At 38.7% G+C, this 24541-nt stretch overlaps 1 protein-coding gene across 4 annotated transcripts in view; it reads right to left on the reverse strand.

The window, feature by feature from the left end:
- drg2 (developmentally regulated GTP binding protein 2) overlaps positions 1–24541 on the reverse strand; it is a 40131-nt gene that overhangs the window by 14726 nt on the left and 864 nt on the right. For all 4 annotated transcript variants that reach the window (XR_011954933.1, XM_072559557.1, XM_072559558.1 and 1 more), the window contains exons 2-9: positions 21542–21702; positions 19744–19833; positions 14582–14642; positions 14084–14174; positions 13035–13107; positions 6014–6104; positions 1607–1704; positions 338–414 (exon numbers count right to left, since the gene is read on the reverse strand). Coding sequence is in view for 3 of the 4 variants with exons in the window: in XM_072559557.1 (XP_072415658.1) it covers positions 338–414; positions 1607–1704; positions 6014–6104; positions 13035–13107; positions 14084–14174; positions 14582–14642; positions 19744–19833; positions 21542–21702 (742 nt within the window). In the remaining variant the exon portion in view is untranslated. The remainder of the gene's footprint in view (positions 1–337; positions 415–1606; positions 1705–6013; positions 6105–13034; positions 13108–14083; positions 14175–14581; positions 14643–19743; positions 19834–21541; positions 21703–24541) is intronic.

Below are 24541 nucleotides of genomic sequence, written 5' to 3' on the forward strand. Positions count from 1 at the left end.
GTCATCTATGGATACGTTACAAGAACAGGATTGGAGATAGCTCTGATGATCCTCCACAATCAAACAGCTACTAATATCACTACCTAACCTCAACAAAACAACGAACAGCTATTACAACATCAATATATGACCAGGAACTATAAAAGTAAACAGTTAGGGATTTATGTTCAGGATAAAGCATCATTTTATGATTCCTTGCAGCAGTCCAATGAGTCCTACCGATAATGTTTTCCATCATTCTCCAAGCCAGTAAAACAGAAGACTTCAATTTCTGTATAGCACCGTGTATACATTTTAACTGAGCAACGGCAAATGTAGATTCGTTTAAAAAGCTTACCTAATCACTACACTGTGCAACTGCCTTGCCAAACGGTCCACCTCCTCTAAGGAGATCTGGTCAATTTTATTATAAACCTTTTTATAGGCGAAGAAGAAGAAAAACACTATGATTGAAAACATGAAAAGACATTAAGCATTCACAACAAATCACAGCACTTACTATACATAGGTTTGAAGTCTTTTTTTAGCTGGCATTTTATAAAATGCTCAGAAATTGCATTTACTCAGTGCAAGTTATCATCTCTGTAATTCATTAGATTCTGTTACTCAGACGGATTGGGAATAAGCATTTATGAAATTTGAATAAAATCTGCCTTCACAATATTTTGATTATTAATAGAGAAATGGATAAACAAAGCATCTCACAAAATCTCCTCTCATCAACATAATATTCCCAGAGTAATTTTGCTGTTCCTTGCTGCCTCTAGTAAACAACTGTTGGCATGTAGATCCCCACATATCATCACAGCTGAGTTCAAACTTGTCTTCACCTAATATTTATAGATATTATTTTTTAAAATCAGAAATCCCTGGATAGCAAGCAGGAGATTGAGGTCATATTAAGGTTGTCACAATGAACATGATAGAACATGTACTACAGAAATTCAATAGATGAATAAAGCTCAGCAGAAGAGCTACAAGTTATGAAAATTTTGTGGGATGCCTCAAATGTACAGTTATGAAGTTTACCATAGTCAATTTTTAACAAATATGTGCTCATACAATCTGATGCTTCTCAATTGGCTCATAATTTACAACTGCATTTTACTTTTTAAAAATATGTTTCTGAACAATTTTAAAGAACCTTGGTGACAAAGGATCTTAACACAGAAAATTCAAGAAGTATGTAGATTTTAATACTTAAATAAATTGAGCAGATTATACTTTTTCTTCATACATTCTCCAAAGTAGTTTTTAAAATATATTGGGATACTTAATAGAGACAACGATCTCCTTATTTTGTTTTTCCTATGTTATTTATTTGTTCGTAGGTATTTCAGGGGAGATTCCAAAATGGCCCAAGGTCCTGTAACTAGTGTGAAAGGTTTGGCCTCATTATTTGTACAGAAAAATACTTAGCTTCTGCTGTTTACCTCTTTACAGTAAAATTAATCATTTGCAGGGATAGTGGAGAACTTTTGTTCTTAAAAGAATTTTGTTCTCACATTACCTTTTCAGTACAGATTAGTTGCTAAAATGTACAAACAAAAAATTGCTTAAGCACTGTCAAAATTGAACATCTAAAGATTGTTTAAGTCTAACTTACATAAAGACAAGGCATGTGGACACGGTTTCCAACTACTACATCTATAAATTGGTCAGGAGATGCATCTTCCCTGAAGAGAACTTCAGCATTAAAGATTTCTCGATTGGAAATATTAAGGATCAAAAAATAACATTAATTTTTCTAATTAATGCTACAAGTAAAACAATATTTAATTTCTGCTCAGTGCATTGCTGTTGGAAAATAGGATAAGCAATAGTTTAAAAAAACATAAAAATTGTCCATCCTGGTCACCATGAGGCAATCTCCTGGCGAACCTGGAAGCTAATGGTTCCAATTAAGCAGAGAGGAATCTTTTTAATATTCCAAATTGGAATTCCATGCCAGTTGGGACCAGTGGAGCAACCCACTACAAATTTGCCCATATGCTTGTGGGGCAGGGGGAATGGTGTGACCTATTACCAATCTATCTTCCAGAGGTCTACTGTCCACAGTAGACTGAAATTAGCCCAGTAAATAAGGAGGTAACCACAAAATTTAAACGTATTGGATTTTCAAAAATCATTCAACTGGATGCCACACAACAGGTTATTTCAAAAGAATTAGATCTCATTCGATTAGGCATTCATATTAACAGGGATTGAGAACTGGTGAATGGGAAAAAAAAATCAGAACAAGAATAAATATTTTCGGTTACAAGGTGTTCACAAGGTTGGGGAGAAGGAGGTGGTACTGCAAGGATGAGGGTTTGGGATTGAGCTCTGTACTACCTATATCAATTACCTAGCTGAAGGGACCAACCTATCCAGGTTTGCTGGCAGTAGAAACTTAGATAGAAAAATAGGTCATTAAGAAAGCAAATGGACTGCAAAGTTATATAAATAGATTATATAACTCGGCAGAAACATGTCAGAAGGAATATAACATCGGGAAGCGTGAAGTTATCCACTTTGAAAGAAAAAACAGAAAAACAATTTTTCTGAAATATCAAGAAACTAGAAAACATTGGTACAGTCTTTATACAATAATCACAGAAGCTTAACATGCAGACACAGCAAAGAATTAGTAAAATACACTAAACGGTATATTATAGCCTTCACGAGAGAGAGGGAGTATAAGGGAACTCGGAATGTACGAAGTGAAGAAATCGTGTTTTGTTGTATCGGGTGTTGATGAGACCACAGCTAGGTAATACTGCATACAATATTAGCTTTGGGGAGGGGGGGGTCCACAAAACATTCACTAGACTGATTTGGGGGAATCAAAGGTTTGTCCCCTGAGGAGGGATCAGGTAGACTCGACCCATAATTTAGAAGAATGTGTGATATCAATGAAGTATATACAATTTTTGAATGATTTGACAAAGTAGTTGCTGGAAGTCTGGTCATTTAGGTCACATAAGAAGCAATTACAGAAATTCATGCAATGTAGATTGTTCAAATTTTCTTTACTTCAGGCTGCAGGGGATCAGGCATCAAATATACTGAAGACAAGGCTTGATACATTTTTGGATGCTAAGTAAATTAAAGGCTATGGGAATGGTGCAACTGAAGCAGATGAGCAACATACTTGCACTGAATGGTGGAACAGGTTTTAAGGACCCAATGCTACTATTTGTAAGGTTCTCCAGACATCTCTTCTGGTTTGGCTGTTAAGAAACTGCTAGATATCATGTCTCTTGGACTTTCATTCTGTGCATGCGATATTTTGTTAATCAGATATTCAGGTAATGGGTATGAGACAAGTATCACAATTGCACTGACCGTATGTAGTAGAAAAACATTAAGAAGCACCCAGTAAGTCAACAGTGTTACAAAATTCTGTATGAAAACCATTTCACAAACTATTAACATATTTAGGGAGGAACATACAATTCAAATCTAACTTGTAAAATAAAACTCCCAACATCCAGAATTGGGAAGCCATGATTTGGAGGTGCTGGTGTTGGACTGGGGTGTAAAAAGTTAAAAATCACAACACCAGGTTATAGTCCAACAGGTTTATTTGGAAGCACTAGCTTTTGGAGCATTGCTCCTTCATCAGGTGGTTGTGGTGTATAAGATTGTAAATCACAGAATTCACAGCAAAAGTTGATAGCGTGATGCAACTGAAAGCGTATATTGAAGAAGACCTGGATTGTTTGTTAAGTCTCTCATCTGTCAGAATTACCATGTTGGTTTCAAGTTTTTCATATGTAAATCCCAGAACTTTTATTTTTTTTAAAAAACTTATGTTCTCAAGTGAACTTTAGCAATAGGTGCCATGGTGGCCCAGATAATGCATTGAAGGTATGAGGTGCCCTCTGTGAGGCTGTCTGTGCCCCAATGTTCAGACTGATTCTATTTATAAAAGAGGAATTGATATGGATTCATGCAGTTTTTCAGTAAAATAAATGTAATTCTGCAAGCACAAATTGACCCCACAAATTTATATGTGCGTGTGCGCGCGGAGGTGGGGGTGGGGTATGAGTGTCTGTGAGAAAGTGTGTATGCGTGAGAGTAAGCGTGTAAAGGGATATACGTCTGTGAGAGGGTGCGCATGTGTGAGTGCATGAGAGAGAGCTTGTGTATGAGAGAGGGACGTGTGAGTGTATGGGTCTGTGGGAGTGTGTGTCTGCGAGAGTAAGAGTGTGTAGTGCAGTGGGGTCACCTGGAATGTGACATGAACCCAAGGTCCTGGTTGAGGCCCTCCTCATTAGTACCAAACTTGACTATCAGCCTCTGCTCGGCCACTTTGCGTTGTTGCCTCTAAATCCCATTTTTAGAAATAGAATTAGTCTGAATATTGGGGAAGCCTCATACAGGGCACCTCACACCTTCAATGCCTTATCTGGTTGACCTACTGTTAAAGTTCACTTGAGAATGTAACTTTAAAAAAAAAGTTTTAGGATTTATATATGAAAGAATTGAAATCAACATGGTCATTTTAAAAGATAAGAGATTTAACAAATAATTCACGTCTTTTTCAATATATAATTTCAGTTGCATCACCATATAAACTTTTGCTGTAAATTCTGTATCTTACCATCTTATACTCCACAACCATTTGATGAAGGGGCAGCACTCTGAAAGCTATTGCTTCCAAATAAATCTGTTGGACTATGACCTGGTGTTGTGTGATTTTTAACAATTGGGAAGGTTATCAAAACTAAGGATGGAAGCAAAGTAACTGTTATACATGAGATTTTACTACAAGGTATTTTATATAGATTTTTTCAAAAAATCAGATTCTTAGCATCACTGGTGAGGCTAACCTTAATTTTCCATTCAAAAATGCCTGAGATAGTGCTAAACTACCATCCTAAAACAGAACTCAGCTCTTTTTTTTGTTTTCACATGATGTGGATGTTGCTGACTACATTATTGCTCTTTTGACTCCCTTCAGGAGGTGGCTCTCTGCTTTCTTAAACTGTAGACCTTGAGGGTACGTATAACAACAGTGCTGTTAGGAAGAGAGTACCAGGATTTTGAACTAGCTATAATGAAGAAATGGCAATACAGTTCATAATCAGGATGGTGAGTAGCTTGGAGGAAACTTGCAGTTTGCTTGCCCTTCCAGATTATAGAGATCACATTTTTGGAATATGCAGTCAAGAAGCCTTGGTGAATTGCTACAGTGGAATTGAAGTTGCTCCTGATTCTGTTCGGATTTTAACCCACCAATAATGAAAGAATGATGATATATTTCAAAATCCAAGATGGATTAATTTGTAGGTGTGGTATTACAATAAATCTGCTGCTCATGGTCTTCAGGTGAAAGGGGTTGCAGGATTGGGTGGTGTTCTTGAAAAAGCTAATATTTATCTTTCCATCAACAAATCATCAGTTAGTTCAACACAGCCCACAGGATCTTGCTGTGTGTACGTTGGTAGCCATATTTTATACTGAAAAGACTATACCCTCATACAGTACTTTATTGGTAGCAAAGGACTTTGAAAAGTCTGGATAAAGTGTCACTATACAAATGCAAGTCTTTCCAAACAAGAACACTGGCAGCAGCACTGGCAGAAAATCATCATGTCTAAACCTATACCCGGACTCATCACACTCACTTCTAATCTTTGTCAATGCTACAAACACATCTGTCCCTATCTTCCGTCTTGAGCATCCCCTTTTAATGGCATTCAAAACCTGCAGCTGTTCCTTCAACTCATTGAAATCCCATCCTCAAAAAAATGCCTCCACCTTTTTCAAGATCCAACCGACAAACATAGTTCTTTGAATAAACTTCATCCCACACTTGCATTATTTTCTTCTTCTGACTTGGTGCCCATTGTTTTCCTTTGGATCTGTAAAGTGCTTCGCTACAATCTTTTACATTAAATGCTCAGAGTGATATGCCTTCTTAAACAAGAAGGTATTTCTTCACAATCACAGATAAAAAACATCAAGGAAAATCTTTCTTATAAAACACAGATTTCTGCATTTCTCTCTGCAGGCCAAAGGATACTGTATTCATGCAAGATGAGTTGTACTAATTTTTCAGAACATTGTGTCAATGTAACTGTTGAGTTGAAAGAAATCCCGCCGCCTTTCTTTGGCTGAAAAAAGTAAAGTCAAATATAAGTTCACGAACATAACCTGAAAATACATAACAATTGAAAAAATACTATGAACTACATACTTTAATCAACGTTAGGAATGCATAACATTAGAATGAGTGTTTCTAACACAAACAACATCCTTGTTGCAATTTAGAGAGCAAGTTGCTACTTTCTCCGAGTTGATGCTGGTTTTGTATACTAGTGGGGAATTGTGGCTGGGTCAGACATAATTTTAAAACACCTGAGCCTGGATAACGTAACAAGGTTGCTTCTTCATTGTTGGCTAGAGACTAATCGGGAAGCAGCTCTGCTAACTAATCTTCATGCTGAAGCTTCACAATATACTATTTCAGGAAAAGAGGACAGATGAGGGAAAAAAAAGCCAATGGAATTGGGGGTGGGTGGGAAGACTTGAATTGTGTATGTATGGACTTATTGTTTTACGTGCACATGGGGATGTCTGACCTGTGTATATTTGAGGGTAACCTTCAACTTCAAAACACTGGAACCCCTACAACAGTGACAAAAAAAAAATCACAATTCTTGCAACCAAATGCAAAATGGCATTATAGTGGCGCTGATTATTGATCCACTTAATGAGCACTGTCCTACACTCAGAATGGTCCTTCTTGAAACAAAGGGATAAACTAGACTCCATACTTGAAACAGTGCTGCCAAATGTTGTTGCCGGAGGCGGGGGAGTTGAATTAGGAGGTGCCCAAAGTGTTTGATTTGTTTTTGGAACACAGAAAGGAATAGAAAAGTCAACTGGTTAAGAGTTAGTCAGATAGGTGGCATGAAAAGACTAAAACTTTTACAAGCACTATTAGAAGGATAGAAGGGTAGCTAGCACACACACAAAGCTCAAATCAGAATGCAGATGGCATGGAAAGCAATGAAAGCAACAGAAAGTTGGATGAGGAAATGCAGTGTTTTTAGTTCAATACAATGGGAACAGGAAACCAATGTGGAATGGACATGAAATCAGCATTGAAGCTTTGGCATTTGAGGGTGAAAGAAGTCAGTTGGAGCAATCACATCCAGAATTGACAACAGCATGGATAAAGATTTTGTGATGAAAGGTAAAGTAGTTTTAGTCATTTTTCAATAATGTGAGCAGCCACAAATAAAGACACTATATATGTTTTAAATATTGTTCAGAACACACAGCTAATATCAAGCTTCTCAACCACTTGTTTACATGGTCTAATTTCCATTTATTCTTCATTCATTCCTTATTGACTATATTTGTCAATGGAAACTTTTTATGTTTGGATAGGTTCTCCTCTGTCAGTAGTAATACAACTTAGTTGGTGGGGCGGGGGAATTTCAGCGATTTCACAAAGTACTGGGTGATTGAGTAAGAGCCAAACACAATCTGTAATCTATAAAACAAAGTATAATTGTGGGTCATGCAGACTGTACTTGAATTTTACTGCTGGAATCACCACAATGGACCAGTTCTAATTTCAACCAGGTGTGTAGGAGGGAGTCTGCTGAGCTTATCCTCTTTGCTCCAAAGGAGTGAGCTCATCTCCAGATCAGACCTGTGGATCCCTTAATCTCACTGCTCCTGCACACCTATCAGTCTAGCATTTTATTTGTAACTTTTAACAGATATTAGTGAGAGACATGATGATACGCTTGCTACAAAAAGTCCCATTTTTTAGTTTTAGATTCTATTAAGAACATGTATTAAAATTGCAACAACCAAAAACATTACAAAAAAGAGAAATGGACTGTCTACAGAAATAACCTCATTTCTAAAGCCATAAATGAGAACAACATTAACAACCTTAAAATTAAGCAAGCAAAGGATAGGAATCATGTACAGAATATAAAATTAAACACCCAGACTGACTACAATATCAAAGTACTGCAGATACTAGAAATCAGAAAAAAGTACTGGAGAAATTCAGCGGTACCATTTATAGAGCAAGAAACAGAATTAATGTTTTGAGTATAATATATGATTCTTCATCAAAATTGAAGTGAGACATGGAAAAGTGTTAGGAAAGAGCAAGAGGAACTGAAGGGAAGGTCAGGGAAAGGTTTGACAGTGTGCGAGACTTGAGACAATACATAAGAATCATAGAGATGTACAGCATAGAAACAGACCCTTCGGTCCAACCTGCCCATGCCGACCAGATATCCCAACCCAATCTAGTCCCACCTGCCAGCACCCGGCCCATATCCCTCCAAACCCTTCCTATTCATATACCCATCCAGGTGCCTTTTAAATGTTGCAATTGTACCCACCTCCACCACTTCCTCTGGCAGTTCATTCCATACACGTACCACCCTCTGCATGAAAAGGTCACCCCTTAAGGTCACTTTTATATTTTTCCCCCCCTCACCCTAAATCGATGACCTCTAGTTCTGAACACCCCAACCCCAGGAAAGAAATTTTGTCTATTTATCCTATCCATGCCCCTCATTTTATAATCCTCTATAAGGTCACCCCTCAGCCTCTGCACTCCAGGGAAAACAGCCCCAGCCTATTCAACCTCTCCCTAAAGCTTAATACTGGATTAGTGGTGCTGGAAGAGCACAGCAGTTCAGGCAGCATCCAACGAGCAGCGAAATCGACGTTTCGGGCAAAAGCCCTTCATCAGGAATAAAGGCAGTGAGCCTGAAGCATGGAGAGATAAGCTAGAGGAGGGTGGGGGTGGGGAGAGAGTAGCATAGAGTACAATGGGTGAGTGGGGGAGGAGATGAAGGTGATAGGTCAAGGAGGAGAGGGTGGAGTGGATAGGTGGAAAAGAAGATAGGCAGGTCGGACAAGTCCGGGCAAGTCAAGGTGACAGTTACTGAGCTGAAAGTTTAGAACTAGGGTGAGGTGGGGGAAGGGGAAATGAGGAAGCTGTTGAAGTCCACATTGATGCCCTGGGGTTGAAGTGTTCCGAGGCGGAAGATGAGGCGTTCTTCCTCCAGGCGTCTGGTGGTGAGGGAGCGGTGGTGAAGGAGGCCCAGGACCTCCATGTCCTCGGCAGAGTGGGAGGGGGAGTTGAAATGTTGGGCCACGGGGCGGTTTGGTTGATTGGTGCGGGTGTCTCGGAGATGTTCCCTAAAGCGCTCTGCTAGGAGGCGCCCAGTCTCCCCAATGTAGAGGAGACCGCATCGGGAGCAACGGATACCCCCACCCTCCTCTAGCTTATCTCTCCATGCTTCAGGCTCACTGCCTTTATTCCTGATGAAGGGCTTTTGCCCGAAACGTCGATTTCGCTGCTCGTTGGATGCTGCCTGAACTGCTGTGCTCTTCCAGCACCACTAATCCAGTATTTGGTTTTCAGCATCTGCAGTCATTGTTTTTACCTAAAGCTCAATACCTCCAACCCTGGCAACCTCCACGTAAATCTTTTCTGAACCCTTTCAAATTTCACAACAACCTTCCAATAGGAAAGAGACCAGATTTGCACACAATATTCCAAAAGTTGTAAATATTGTAGAACAAAAGACAAAGATAGTACTACAAACATAAGAAATAGGAACAGAAGATAATTGGTCTCTTCAGTTTGCTCTGCCACTAAATAAAAGCACGGCTGTTCTGTTTGAGTTTCAAATTCCACACACCAGTCAACTTTCAATAACCCTGCCTAAAAGAGTCTATCCACGTCTGTCCTAAAAATATTCAATGAGCCCACATTTGCTGCTTTCCGAAACAGCAAGCTTCAAAGTTGCAGAAACTTCAAAAGAAAAAAAATCTTCAAAGTGTAATTCCCAATTTTAGTTCAGTATCCTTTAGTTCTGGACTGATTCACACAGAGTAAACATCCTTTCCACGTCAACCTTATCAAGAGCATTTAGGATCTTAGACACTTCAAATCACCTTTCAACTCCAGTAGAAAAAGGCCCGGCCCATCTAACCTAACCTTATAAAACAACTGATGCATTCTAGTTTATTAATGTAGGAAACCAGCACCAGCACCAGCACCCCCCCCCCCCACCAACTGTCTACAAAGCATTATCCTTCCTTATGTAAGAGGATCAAAACCGAGCATGTTACAGATTTGGTCTCATTAATGTTTGCATATGTGAAGTGTAATAAACTAATATTGGCTGTAGAGCACTACACCCAGTTTAGGTGTTCAAGTGAGTATTAATAGCAGAATACAAGTTAGCCCTGTTCAGATCAAAACAGAAGTTTTAAAAAGAGAGACTTGGAAGTGTGCAGGACAAAACAGAGGAAACGGCTCATGACCTAATGTTGTTGAACATGATGCTGAGTCCAGAAGGCTCTAAAGTGCTGAAACAGAAATAAGCTAGGTTGTTCCACGCTGCATTGGATTTCAATGAAACATTTTCACCTTTCTGTCCTATGTTGACAATGACAGCAAGTTGGCACATTAAATTGGCAAGCAACCATATATCAAGGTCATGCTTGCAGATTGAGCAAAGTCATCATCCAGTCTGCATTTTGTCTTCCCAATATACAGGAGACCAGAGTGTGCGCAGTAAATACAGAAGACTAGATGGAAGGAAGTGAATTAATCTGCTGTTTTACCCAGAAGGAATGTTTAGAGTCTTGGACAGGTGAGGAGTTAGTGGGTGGCACAGTGGTTAGCACTGTTGCCTCACAGCGCCAGAGACCCGGGTTCAATTCCCGCCTCAGGTGACTGACTGTGTGGAGTTTGCACATTCTCCCTGTGTCTGCGTGGGTTTCCTCCGGGTGCTCCGGTTTCCTCCCACAATCCAAAAAATGTGAAGGTTAGGTGAATTGGCCACACTAAATTGCCCGTAGTGTTAGGTGAAGGGGTAAATGTAGGGGAATGGGTCTGGGTGGGTTACGCTTCGGCGGGTCGGTGTGGACTTGTTGGGCTGAAGGGCCTGTTTCCACACTGTAAGTAATCTAATCTAATCTAAAAGGGGAAGTGTTACACCTCCTGCAATTCTATGGGAAGGTGCTGAGATATTGACAGTGATAGAGGTTTGGACTAGGGTGTTATAGAGGAAACACTCCATTTGGAATGTGGACAAGGGAAGATGCGCTTAGAGGTGGCATCATGCTGGAAGTGAAACAAATGGTAGAAAATATCCTACGAACATGAAAGCTGGCGAAATGAAAAGTGAGAATAACGGGTGCAGCATGTTTTCCTTTTTTGGGGCGGGGGGTGGAACAGATGGTAGAAAAGGTAATGGGGGAGAAAAGGGAGAGAGAGAGAGAGAGAGAAAGGTTGGTATGTCTGAAGCACTGTTGTGGTTCGTAGCATAATCAGAACTTATGTAACAAAAATGGAGAAACTTGCGAAAATGAAATAGAATCCTTACAGGGCTTAATGTCTGAGAAAATGCATTTGAGGTAGCTGTGGAACTTAGTGGATTTGTAATGAATATCAGTACATGGCCTATTTCCAGAAACTGAGAAACAGAAGCCAAGGAAACATCAGAGAAGGACCAGGTGTGGACAGAGAAGGGTGGAAATTGAAAGCAAAATAGATTTTCTTTTCTGGTTCCAGGGGAAGAAAGGAGGTGGTATCCATGAAGGCATTAATGTACTGGCAAAACAGTTGGAAAGGGGCTTAAGTAGGACTGAAGCAAGGCATGTTCCACATACCCAACAAAAAGCCAGGCATAAACAACTTGCACTATTGGTCACACCTTTATTTTTGAGCAACAGAGACAATGTGATGGAGAAATTATTCAATTCGAGAACAAGCTCAGAAAGGCTGAGGAGGGTAATGTTGAATGGAGACTATTGGGCCCTGAAGCAAAGAGCCCTCAAATAAAAGCAAAATACTGCAGATGCTGGAAATCAGAAAAAAAATGTTAGAGAAACTCATCAGGTCTGACAGCATCTGTGGAGAGAGAAACAAAGTTAATGTTTTGAGACCCTTATGACTCTTCTGTCTGCCAGCTCTGAATGTATGTGGAGAAAGCCTGCATGTGGGGAGAAAAAAAATTGTCACGTTTGGAAGAACAATTCACCACAGCAGGTGCAAACTTAAAACACTGGATCTGCTATATTCATGGATTTTGGGAAGAAGATGTGCAGCATGAGGTTGGGGAATTATAATGGTGCGAATTTGCAGAGAAAAAAAATCTCTGGAGGCAACTTGATGTTCAATGGTGGAGTTCTGATCCTGGGGAAACAGGAAGAACAGTGCAAGAGTTGGCACTCAGCCTTTCTACAAGTTAGAGGTGCCATCCTTGTGGTTCGGTTTGATTAAAAAAAAAATCAGGATTAGTCTTGACAGAACAGAGTGCGCAAGATCAGAGGAACACAGGTTAGAGTGAGAACAGAGACACTGAGGTGACCACTGTTAGTCAACATTTCTAGATGAAAAGGTGAAAAGACCGGTGAAAGGGTCTGTGAAGTGTGGACAAGATCCCACCCAAAAAGAGATGGGCATGGAAATAAAGGTAATAAAATAGGAGTTCCAAATTGTAATGTGGCTGAAAGTCCTTGTGGGAGTGTAAGGGGATAAAGCTGAGTCCTTTTCTGGGTTGAATATGTCAGTGAATTCAACTTTAAAACAAAAGCAAAATACTGCAGATGGAGAAAATTAATAAAAATACTGAAGAAACTTAGCAGGTCTGCTGAAGCTGTGAAGAGAGAAGCAGAGTTAAAGTTTCAAGTCTATTAAGATTCATCCTTGGAACTGAAGAGAGAAAAAGTTGGAAAACAACGTGTTTACTGTAGAAAAAGATGGAGAGCAGCACATGAAACAGAAAAGGAGGTTAGGCTAAAGTTAAAGGACGAGTGAGATTAGATATCATAGGTATCACAGAGAAAAGGCAAAGTGGATTGCTAACAGTTATCAAGGGACAAGTCCAAATTAAGATTCTGTTAATAGCAGAATATAGGTCAGCTGTGCTGAAAGCAAAATAAAACCAGACACTGGGTGTGGACAGGAGAGTTCTCCATGCTAATACCGAATTCACAAACTGCTGTTCAATTGCAGAAAAAAAAACCCCTCCAGTACTCACCTTGAAGTAAATATTGGGTTTTGGCTTGTTTAGTCGGATTCCTACGGACTCCAATTCCTTTTCCAGTAAATTTCTAAATGAAAGAAAGAAAGTCCAGTTTTAGTTTATTCTTTAATCTACTGAAACAGTTTAAAGGAAGTATAACTCATACATCAATATAACTCATACATCAATACAGAAATTAACCAATCCACTTCCGAATAACTAATAGTAGTAAACACAAGATCCTCCCTCTCTCTTACCAGTTGAGAAAGAAAGAGAAATGCTTTTGCATAGCACCATCTAAAGCTTGAGGACACCCTAAATTATTTTTGAAATGTAGTCACTGTTGTAATGCAGGTAGATGATAGGTTAACAGTTCCAGCTGCTGATTCTGTTCAGATATCTTTAAACAATCTATTCACACATGTTATGACACACCTTTGACTCTACAAAGCAGGTGGGACTTGAACTCAGCTATGCTGGATCAGAGAGAAGGACATTACCACTGTGCCACAAGAGACTGCTGATTCATTTTAATCAATTATGGATTAGCATGAACTCAAACTTAGCTAAATTACCAAGCTGTTATTAGCAACTGAGTTGCAGTAACTTCACAATAAAATATTACTGTATTGAAAAGGGTCTTGTATTGCTATCTTTGGGCCAGGTGATCTAAGTTCAAGACCCACCTACCACAGTAGTGTGTCATAAAATGTTCAAACAGATTGTAAAAAAGTATACTTTTAATCATGTTGTTCAAAAAGTCTAATAATAGAGCTGATATAATTTATGGTAAAGAACATTAGGTACTGAGCAAAGGAACTATTTGATGTTGTACAGATGATTGTTCCCATAGCTGCATTTCTGATTGTACTGAATTATTTAAAAATCATCAGAACAGCTGTCAAGATCCTTCAACTGCACTCAATATCTGAACCTTTATGTTTTCACTTTCCACATTCTATCAATATGCTATATTTCCAGGTTATTTGCCTTCTTTTCAAAACAACATTTGCTGACATATTTGTTGCCTGTATATTTACACATGCACATTTCTGGTTACACACCTCTGCACATCACCCTTTGTTGCATCCAGCATCATTATAACAACATCTGCTGTTCGAGCAACAGCAATCACCTGGCGACCACGACCCTTACCTGTAAGGAATTAGGAAATAATATTTTGTCAATCAGCCATTCCAAAGCAGGTTTCAAAACCAAGTTTAATAGTCATTATATTCTGTGAAATTTGGAAGAGCTGATATACTGTAAGTTTGTCAAGTAGTATTTATAAAAAGACCCCAAAGAGATTTATAGAAAACAAAGTTCTTTTAAAAAGTAGGGTCATGATTCCCATGTATGAAATGTATAGCCTCACACACCCACATTATCAATATTTCCAGAGATTAGGACGAGAAAGTTTGACCAGACATTCCTATGGATACCTCATTCAAACTAAAGAAAGACCAAGGGAAAAACAGAGTTTGGGACTATGAATACATTCCCTCCCTCCCAACCCTTAAACCGGTCCAAGCAATTCCAGCTCAACAAAGATACATACAGACCTTGTGCTGCTCCTTCAATGATACCAGGCAGATCCAAAAGCTGAATATTAGCTCCTTTATGCTGTAATATAAAACAAAATAGTTAAATCACTACATTTTTTTCAACATTTAAAAACCTGCTCACAACTGTTTCAGAGTTATATTTGCTGGCTCATTGTAAAGAAAATTTAATTTTTTTTCCTTTAAGCTATTTAATGTATGGAATTTTTTTTGATTCACAACTGACAGTTGGAAACCAAATGCAGCACAAGGTCTTGCCATAGTTTTCGTCATCTGCTTGTGCAGAATCAACAATTTGGGTTGTTTCTTTCCAATCACCTCTCTCACTGACAAGAAAGTCCTTATTTCCATCTGTCTTTCAATATGGGTGAAATGAAGAAATTGCCTGTAAACTTTTGCCCTATTTTCTATGGTATAGAGTCACACAGCACAGAAACAGGCCCTTCGATCCAATCAGTCCATGCTGAACATAATCCCAAACTAAACTAGACCCACTCGCCTGCTCCTGGCTCATATTCCTCCAAACCTTGCTTATTAATTTATCTATCCAAATACTGGAACTCTACGGTCTGTATCTCCATAAATCCTCCTCCTTGATCCAACTCAACCAAAACAATAAGATCATTCTCTTAAATTTTCTCAACTGTTTATTTTGTAAGAATATTTAAATTGACACAATGGGTAAAGGACAGCAGCCCATGCTGTCACCAATGTTATAAGCACAGAAGCAGGAGCGAGTCCATTTATCTCATTGAGCCCATTTAACAAAACCAAGATGCAAGACAAAAATATAATACTTGCACATGCCCCATATCCTGTAATATCTTAGATTTATATTTTTATATGTTATCCTAACATTTAACATTAAATGACTGAGTATCAATCATCATTTGTGAGAGTTCCAAACGTCTACAAATTTGCATATGAAGTGTTCCTTAATTTGACTCCTTAAAAAGTTCTGGCTCTAGTTTTTAAGACTATGCCTCCTTTTCTTAAGACTCCACAAGCATAGAGCAGAGAGAGAAAAACTACCTGTTCTCCTGAATACCTTGAAAACATTGATCAAAAAATGTGACCTTTTAAAATGCCAGAGCTAAATGATGCCGGAGAGAACTCAACTTTTTCAGCCTCCAGGATTGGATTCTTATTCAGCTACAGGAGAAACAGTTGGATCATTGGTGTCTGGTAAATATTTAAGTTTTAATCTACCCCTATGGTTCAGAATTGTATAATAGCTGGTAGTAAGGTTGATGAAATATATAAAAACAGCATAGGAGCCTGAACATTAACAAATGTCCAACAGTTTTCAGGTTTTCCAAATTTTCTTGATGAGAGTGAGGGCTGCAGGGCAAATGAGCTGACTTACCATGGCACAGAAGCCAAAGAAGGGGAAAAAGGAGTGTTGTGGTATTAGGGGATAGGGTTGTGGGATAGTAAGGGGGATAGGGTTAGGTTCTTCACAGCCAAGACTGACAATCCAGATGGATGCATTGTCTGCCTAGTATCAGAGATCAGGACATCTGCACAGGGCTGGACAGGAATTTCGAATGGTGATGAGAGGATCCAGTTGCCATGGTCTATGTAGGTAACAATGCCAAAGGTAAGACAAAATAAGAAAGTTCTGCACAGAAGAGCTAGGTACCAAATTTAGAGGCAGAATCTCAAATGACAAATTGGCACAAGGAAAATCAGATTAGTGGGTTGAATGCTTAGCTCCAGCTGGTGGGGCAACTGCACCAGTACAAGGGAAAGTGGGATTTTTACTATTGAGATGGTCTCAAGGCGAACTGTGCTCGAGCAGGTATTCTTGCCAAGTCCAAACTATGGAAGTAGAGAGAATTTTAAACTGAATAGTGGGACAAGAGATCAAATTGGGAAGATACAGTAAATCAAAGAGTAGAATTGAGTCTAAAGGGAATGCTATCAATACTGGAAATGATAGGCAGACCATGACAGGAAGGGATAGAAAGTATAAGAGTCAACCAACAGATAAGACAAGAATTTACAATCAGCCAAAAGGATAAATGTGAAGGCTCAGTATCTGAATGCGTGTAACATTCATAATGAAACAGACGAACTGAGCGCAGAAGCAGAAATGAATAAGTATCATCTGGTAGGTAGTACAATTGTAGCCTTAACCAGTGGGATGGAATTAAATTGAACCATGCTGGGACCAGCATTCCCTCTCATTTTTTACCTTCCAACTGTGAACACCTGCTGTCTGTGAGCAAGCAGTGACTTCCTCAAGTGGAAGTCAATGTTGTGATCTGCATCAATAAACCAATTGCTGTACGCAGCATGTTAGAGTGGCCCATGCAACTTAGAGGAAACCCTTGCTGAGACCTGCGATCTGACAAATTATATAACCATTGCATGGTCCCTTTAGATTGAAAAATCACAAAATTAACTCTTGTATACAAGATGTGAGGAAACAGAGAGCAGGAAATCATAGGCCAGTTAGCTTGCTACTTGTCATAGGGAAAATGTTAGAAATTATTAAATAAGTCACAGCAGAGTACTTGGACAAGTTCAAGGTAATTAGGCAGAGTCAACATGGTTTTCTGAAAGATAAATCATATTTAATCAGGAGGTAAGACATGATGTGTGAATAAAGGGGAACTGGTGGATGTACTGTACTGAGGTTTTGAAAAGGTACTTAATAGGGTATCAGCTGTGGCCTGTAGTCTTGTATGATATGGCACTTTATGCAATCACCTAAATACTTAAATAGTGCAATGATCCCCTCCTCTACCATCCTTCAGGCAGTGGGTTCCAGTTACCCATCACGCTCTAGGGAATTCTAAATCTCAAACTCCTACCTTTACCTTATCTATGGCCCTGGTTACTGATCCCTCTAGCTTGGGAAAGGTTTCTTCCTATCTACCTTATCTACGTTCTCATAAATTTGCACACCACAATTGGGTCCTCCTTCAACTTTTTCTGCTCCAAGGACAACAATCCCAAACTATGTAATCTCTCTACACTGCTGAACCTCTCCAGCCCAGACAACATCTTGATGAATCTTTTCTACATCCTCTCTAATACAATTACAATCTTCCTAAAGTGTGGGGACCAAGAACTCCACACTTCACTCCAAATGCAGAGTAACCAACATCTTATATAGCTCCATCGTAACACCCCTTGATGCATTCAATGTCTCAAATAATAAAGGCAAGTATCTCATATGCATTCTTAACCATCTTATTCACCTATCCTTTTGCCTTTAATGATACATGGATATGCATATCAAGATCCTGCTAATCATCTTTACTTGGTCCATTCATCGTGCACTCCCTTGCCTTGTTAATCCTCCCAAAATTCAACATTGCACACTTTTCATTAAATTCTTACATTGTTGGACTATTCTGACCAGCCTGTCTACAATATCCTGTAGTTTAAGGCTTTCCTCTTTGCTATTTACAATGTTACCAATTTTCATCTCATCTGCAAACTTACTGATCATACCTGTTACATTCATAGCTAGATCATTAATATATACTGCAAACAGCAAGGTACCCACCACTGATTCCTGCCATATGCTACTGGACAAAACTGAAACATGAAAATGTTGAGGGGACTTGACAGAGTTGACATGGGGAGGCTGTTCCTTTTATGGAGAGAATCTAGAACTGGAGGCTACTGTTCAAAATCAAGGGTCACCCATTTAAGACACAAATTAGGCAACATTCTTTCCCTTAAGTGTACCAGGAGTCTTTGGAACTCTCTTCCTGAAAAGATGGTAGAAGCAGAGTCTTTGAATATTTTAAATGCAGACGTAAATAAGATACTTTTTACACAAGGGATGAAAGGTTAGTGGGGATAGGTGGGAATGTGGATTTCAGATTACAATCAAATTAACCATGATTTTACGGAATGGTGAAATGGTCTAGTCCTGTTCTTGCGTTGTATGCATATATCTTAATTTCAAACCAAACTGTAGATTTTCCATCAGTTTATGGCTGTCGAAGTTACCATATTCTACCCTTTATTTTTAAAGGTGTGTGTGTTTGGGATTAAGGGAGTATGGTTTTAATTCCAGATCATAGCTTTGCTGTTAACCAATGTTTGCCACTTCTGTTACAGTAAATAGGATTATTTTACATTTTTAATGACCCTTGGTGAACATACAAGCAGCAAGAGCAGGCCTCTCCACACTTCTCCATTCAACAAGATCATAGTTTCATCTCAACTTTACGTTCTGCATTTTGCTGATAATCAAGAATCTATCTAGTTCTGCCTTAAAATATTTAAAGATTCTGCTTCTGCTGCCTTTTGAGGAAAGGAATTCCAAAGACTGACAATCCTCGAAGAAAAATAGGTTTCCTTATCTCTATTTTAAATGAATGATCCCTTATTTTTAAACTATGACCCCTAGTCCTAGATTCTCCCACAAAAGGAAACATTCTTTCAACAGCCATCTGGTTAAGTCCCCTCAGGACCTCATGCGTCACCTCTGACTCTTCCAAACTCCGGAGGATACAGGCCTAGCCTGTTTAGCTTTTCTTCATAAAGGAATCTACTCATTCCTGGTGAAAATCTCTTTTATTCTGGACAGGAGTACAAAAATGAAATCATGTGATTAAGTCAACACATTTATACTAACATTGCAAATGGTGAGGCTTGACTAAAAGCGCATTCCTCCCATCACAATTGGTGGCAGAGCATGGCATGGTCCATTAGGCTACTGTCACTGAATTTTTACCCTCAAAGACAAATTAGTGGGAGCTGCAACCATGATCCAGTGTCGACATCATTCAAAACTGGAAGAAACCTCTTGCTATCCTGCAGATAAGTAATTTGGAGCAAATTACTTCAACATCATTGCTTTGTAACATAGGGTTGCTTCAAAAAGGGATGTACCAAAAACAGTATAAAAACAGAACATAACTGTACCACACCATCTGAGGGAATATATTAGTGCTTCAAAATATGTAGGTGGCACTTACAGTTGTCTAACTGCTTTAGAAATAAACATAGATAGTTAAGCTCCACAAATAACTATGGCTTGAAACTTAAAAAAACAACCGTACCAAGTTAGAATTCAACTCAAGCCAAGGAGAGATCGAGCAAAGCACTGCAGCAATTACCATCTTGTCTCACAACATACACTATGACCCAGTATTGTTTAAGCAGATTAAGTACCAGATAAGAGAATTTCTCACCTCTATGACACCTGGGATACAGGTAAGGGTTGTGAATTCATATGAAGCTGCTTCACTTGCAGTGGAAGTCATCAAACTCAAGAATGTAGACTGAAAGACAAATAATTGTTAAACCTTAAGAAAATTCAAAATGCAAGCTCATCACAATAAAATGCTACAATGCTTCAATTTAAGATTAGCTGACTGCCAATATTTTTGTCATTCCTGATGAAGGGCTTTTGCCTGAAAAGTTGATTTTCCTGCTCCTCAGATGCTGCCTGACCTGCTATGCTTTTCCAGCACCACACTCTCAATGGCAATATTTTTGCCTATACTTCCAGGTTATTTGCTAAATGTTTTAATCATTTCCAATTTACTTGATAAATGTTTTGATCATTCTCCATGCAATCTCATTTTCCATGGATTTAAAAGTTGGGTGCTGCTTGTAAATAGAAGTGATTGGCGATCTTTCCACATATCAAGCAACCTGTATTTATATAAGCACCTTATAAACTTCTCAGTTTGTAATTTCTTTAATATCACCTCTAGTCTTGATAATCTACTTGAACCATTAAAAATTGTGGGATTTCAATATTGAGGAACATCTAACATGGAGGTCACAACACAATCCTGAAGCAGAATGAACAGTGTTACCAAATATGCCAAGTTACCGGACATACAAATATTTGTGTACAATATTTAACTGAACTTGCTTATTCCTGGCTACAATTAAGTTTGCATTGTCGAAAGCTGAAGCATATTTTCATAGAAACTTAAACATACTGGCCATTTATTTATGATTTGTAGCCTTCCTTTACTGTTGTGATTTTCAATTTCATAATCAATGACAGCATGAATTATACATAATCTCTCTTGACTAAGATGACACCTATTAAAAATCTACTCAAAATCACCACTTCCTCACAGACTCCAGCAAGTACTGCTAAAAGTCCAAAAATGATCATGATAATAAGAAAAATCAGAACCTTAACTTCATGCAGGGTTTTCTCTTTTGACATGAACGGTCAGATCAAAGCAGTTTTGGTGACCAACATTTTCAATGAGGCTATCTCAACTCATTTACAGTGGAAGTAATGGAAAGCATGCAGAAAATGGGAGCAATATTATCAAAATTGACTGAAGCCATGAACAAAGACAGGGAAACATGTGGCAAAGCAGATTTAAAAAGAAATGTAGGGTGCAGGGATGATTTCTCCATGATGATTTTCTTACGTGCAGTGCAATTTTCAGGCTTTGACACTCCATAAGCACTAGTAATTGGAGCCAGAAAGGAGACACAACTCTAAGCTTAGAGAACACTTTAAAGTACAACTAAAGTCTAACTGTAGCTACAGCCATCGCATGGGGTGGGGAAGGGGCAAGGAGAAAACCTGGAACAACTCTTAAGTTTGAATATTATACATACATATTGCACAGGTTCTCTTATTGTGGCAGATGCCATAAATAATGGATTTAATAACCAAGGCCAAGACACATTATGCAAACTATCTACGTCATTTGCAGCATCCGTTGTGTACTGCATATAAGAACTAGAGGTAACACTTAACCTGACACATACTTGGGAAAAAACTGAAAACCAAAATAGGAAACACACTACCAAAAATTAGGAACTTATGGAGTATGGGCAGGTTAATGTTTTGAATATGTTTGAAAAGAATATGACATGTTAACAATAGTGCATTTTTATTATTTACTTAAGCTTGTTTCACTAATTCTACACACTTCATAATTGTCAAGAAGCTAGCATGATTATGAAGAGAATGAAAACTACTCACATGCTACGTTAACGTGTTCTTACCTTACCCACAGAAGGGAATCCAATTAATGCTACCCTGGCATCTCCTGATTTCATTACATCAAAGCCTTCCCCTTTTGATCCTGCAGACTTTGTGGGCTCCAATAGCTGTGCTCTGTACTTAGCAAGTTTGGCCTTCAACAAGCCTAGATGGTATTCAGTGGCTGTAAAACATTAATCACATTGTAATGAGACACTCAGTTGTGTTGGCTTATTTAGCAGATTGATACCACTATAGGGAATTAAAAAAAGAAGTCAACGATAGTGGATCCATTCGAAGGAAAGAGTTATTTTTTATACTAATCAGTGAGAAACTCATAAAACCCTTTCTTCACTATCATTCTACTGCTCAAAAGATTAATTCAAAATCAAACTAATTCTAGAATGAAGAAACTCAGACTAAACCATCAAATCCAAGTCACATTTCATCATGACTTGGATATATGATTCCATTCGGCACACACGACATCCATGGCACAATATAAACAGACATAGCATATATGAGTCCTTATTTTGACATTGAGTCTAATACAAGGAAAGCATTATATAATTATATTATGCAAACTATCTATATCATGTACAGCATCTAATGAATACTGCATATAATCATGTACAAGTGTACGTCTAAATGGTATATCCGATGTACTGTATATAAAAAAATTAAAAAGAAACAGTCCCTTAAAAAGGGGGAAACTGTCATTTGGTCTTTTTTGTTATTTTGATGTTATGGTTATTCAAGACCATAAATAGTTACTAAAACAGTCATAGATTGAGATAGGATGAGTATGCTTGTAACGCTTAATTCTATCCATATGAGCGAATGGCGATTGGCTCCAACGTCATCCAACAGAACAATCCAACATACTGTCGCTGCTATTTCTTAGCCAATTGTGGACTTAAGCTCCTAACATTCCTTTAATACGTGTTTTCATTTTGTAAGTGTATATTACCAAATTGCTTTTTGAAAGTCCATGTGCACACATTTTTCACATTTCCATTAACTGCAAACTGATAGAAGTGTATAAAATAACGAGAGGTATGCGAAGAGTCGTTGGTAGGTGGCCTTTCACAATGATGGGGAATTTCAAGACTAGGGGGCACAATTTTAAGGTGAGACGAGAGAGATTTAAAAAAAGACATGAGACAATTTTTTAAAATAGAGAATGGTTAAAATGTGGAATAAACTTCCTGAGGAAGTGGTGGATGCTGGTAGAATTGCAACATTTGAATGGATACATGAATAGGAAAGGTTTGGAGGGAAATGGGACAAGTTTAGTTTAGGATTATGCTCAGCATGGACTGGTTGGACCAAAGTGTCCGTTTCTGTGCTGTATGACTCTTTGACTTCATTAAGTACACAATCAGGTTAAACACCATGTGATTTTAACAAATTCACCTAATGCCACGGAAGAAGTAATTTAACCTGTTGTGCTCAACTATTCCTTTTGAACTTTGCTGCTTTTATGCTTGATGATGATCTCATTGTTTTTCTCATTAATGATATGGCAGCAATGGGTCTTTATTTATAGGTTAGTCCTTCTGTTGTGCTATTGGATATGCTTAATGTTTTTCATTTTAAGTTTAAGAATATTCTTTGTTCAGTCAACTCAACAAGATAGGTGAAATTAATAAAACAGATTTCCAAAGAATGAAACCTGATTGATCCCCAGCCTCAGACCCATAGTCTCACGTCCCAGCACACCAACATACAGACCAGCAAAAGGAACTTCAAGACAAACTGAAATACCTAGAAGATGACTCACGCCACTCCATCCTCTCCACCCAGGAATTCCTGAGTATCAAAGACACCAAGGTAGAGGATGACAAGGTCATAGTTTTCTTCGACGTGACTGCCCTATTCATATCAATAAACATCAGCCTGACCAAAGAAACACTGGACACACTACTAGACGAACCAACTGACAGCACTCTCAAACTAGTCAACCTGTACCTCACAATCCAGTTCATCTTCAATGACAAGACCTACAAACAAATCAGTGGGACACCTACAGGATCACCATTATCAGGATTCTTGGCAGAAACAATTCTGCACAGGTTGGAATGAGCAGCCCTCCCCACGATCCAGCTCAAGCTTTGGGTTCACAATGTGGATGATACTTTTGTCATTGTGAAATGGAACTTAGAAGAAACCCACAAACACATTTACAACATCCTTACTGATATAGAGTTCACCAAAGAAGAAAAGAACAACAGACTCCCCTTCCTGGTGTCACTGTAGAACAAAACACCAATGGAGAGCTGCAGGCCAGTCTCTACAGGAAATACACAGACCAGATACTCAACTACAGGAGCAATCATTCTAACACTCTCAAATAGAGGCTCATCAAGACATTATTTAAATAAGCCACAACACATTGCAGCACCTAGGAACTATGAGATGCCAAAGAAAAACACCTGTACAATATATTCAAGAACAATGTGTACCCAATAAGCATAGTCTACCAATTCTTAAACAGCAAACCTAAACAAGACGACACAACATGCCTAGAGGCTCCAGCCACACTACCATACATCAAAACATCTTGGAGATGATGACCAGACTACTCAGGTCCCTTGGCATCACGGTAGCCCACAAACCTACCACTACACTGAAACAGCTGTTGAGGAATCTAAAGAAATCCTGTACCAACAACCAGCAGAACGAACGTGATATACAAAATACGCTGCAAGGACTGCAACAAATGTTACATTGGACAGAATGGCAGGAAATTAGCCACCAGGATACATGAACACCAATTAGCCACCAAAAGACATGACCCACTATCACTAGCACCCTTACATACAGATGAAGAAGGTCATCACTTTGACTGGGGCAACACATCCATTCTCAGACAGACCAAACAGAGACACGTACAGGCATTCAAACCGGAACTCCATCAATAAACACATTGATTTAAACCCTGTTTACCAACCTCTGAGAAAAAGAACCAGAAATGATAACATCAACCTTAAGAGACCAAGACATGTAAATAGAAAGCGGGA

This window comes from Chiloscyllium punctatum, chromosome 40 (assembly GCF_047496795.1).
Source record: "Chiloscyllium punctatum isolate Juve2018m chromosome 40, sChiPun1.3, whole genome shotgun sequence".
Lineage (NCBI taxonomy): Eukaryota > Metazoa > Chordata > Chondrichthyes > Orectolobiformes > Hemiscylliidae > Chiloscyllium > Chiloscyllium punctatum.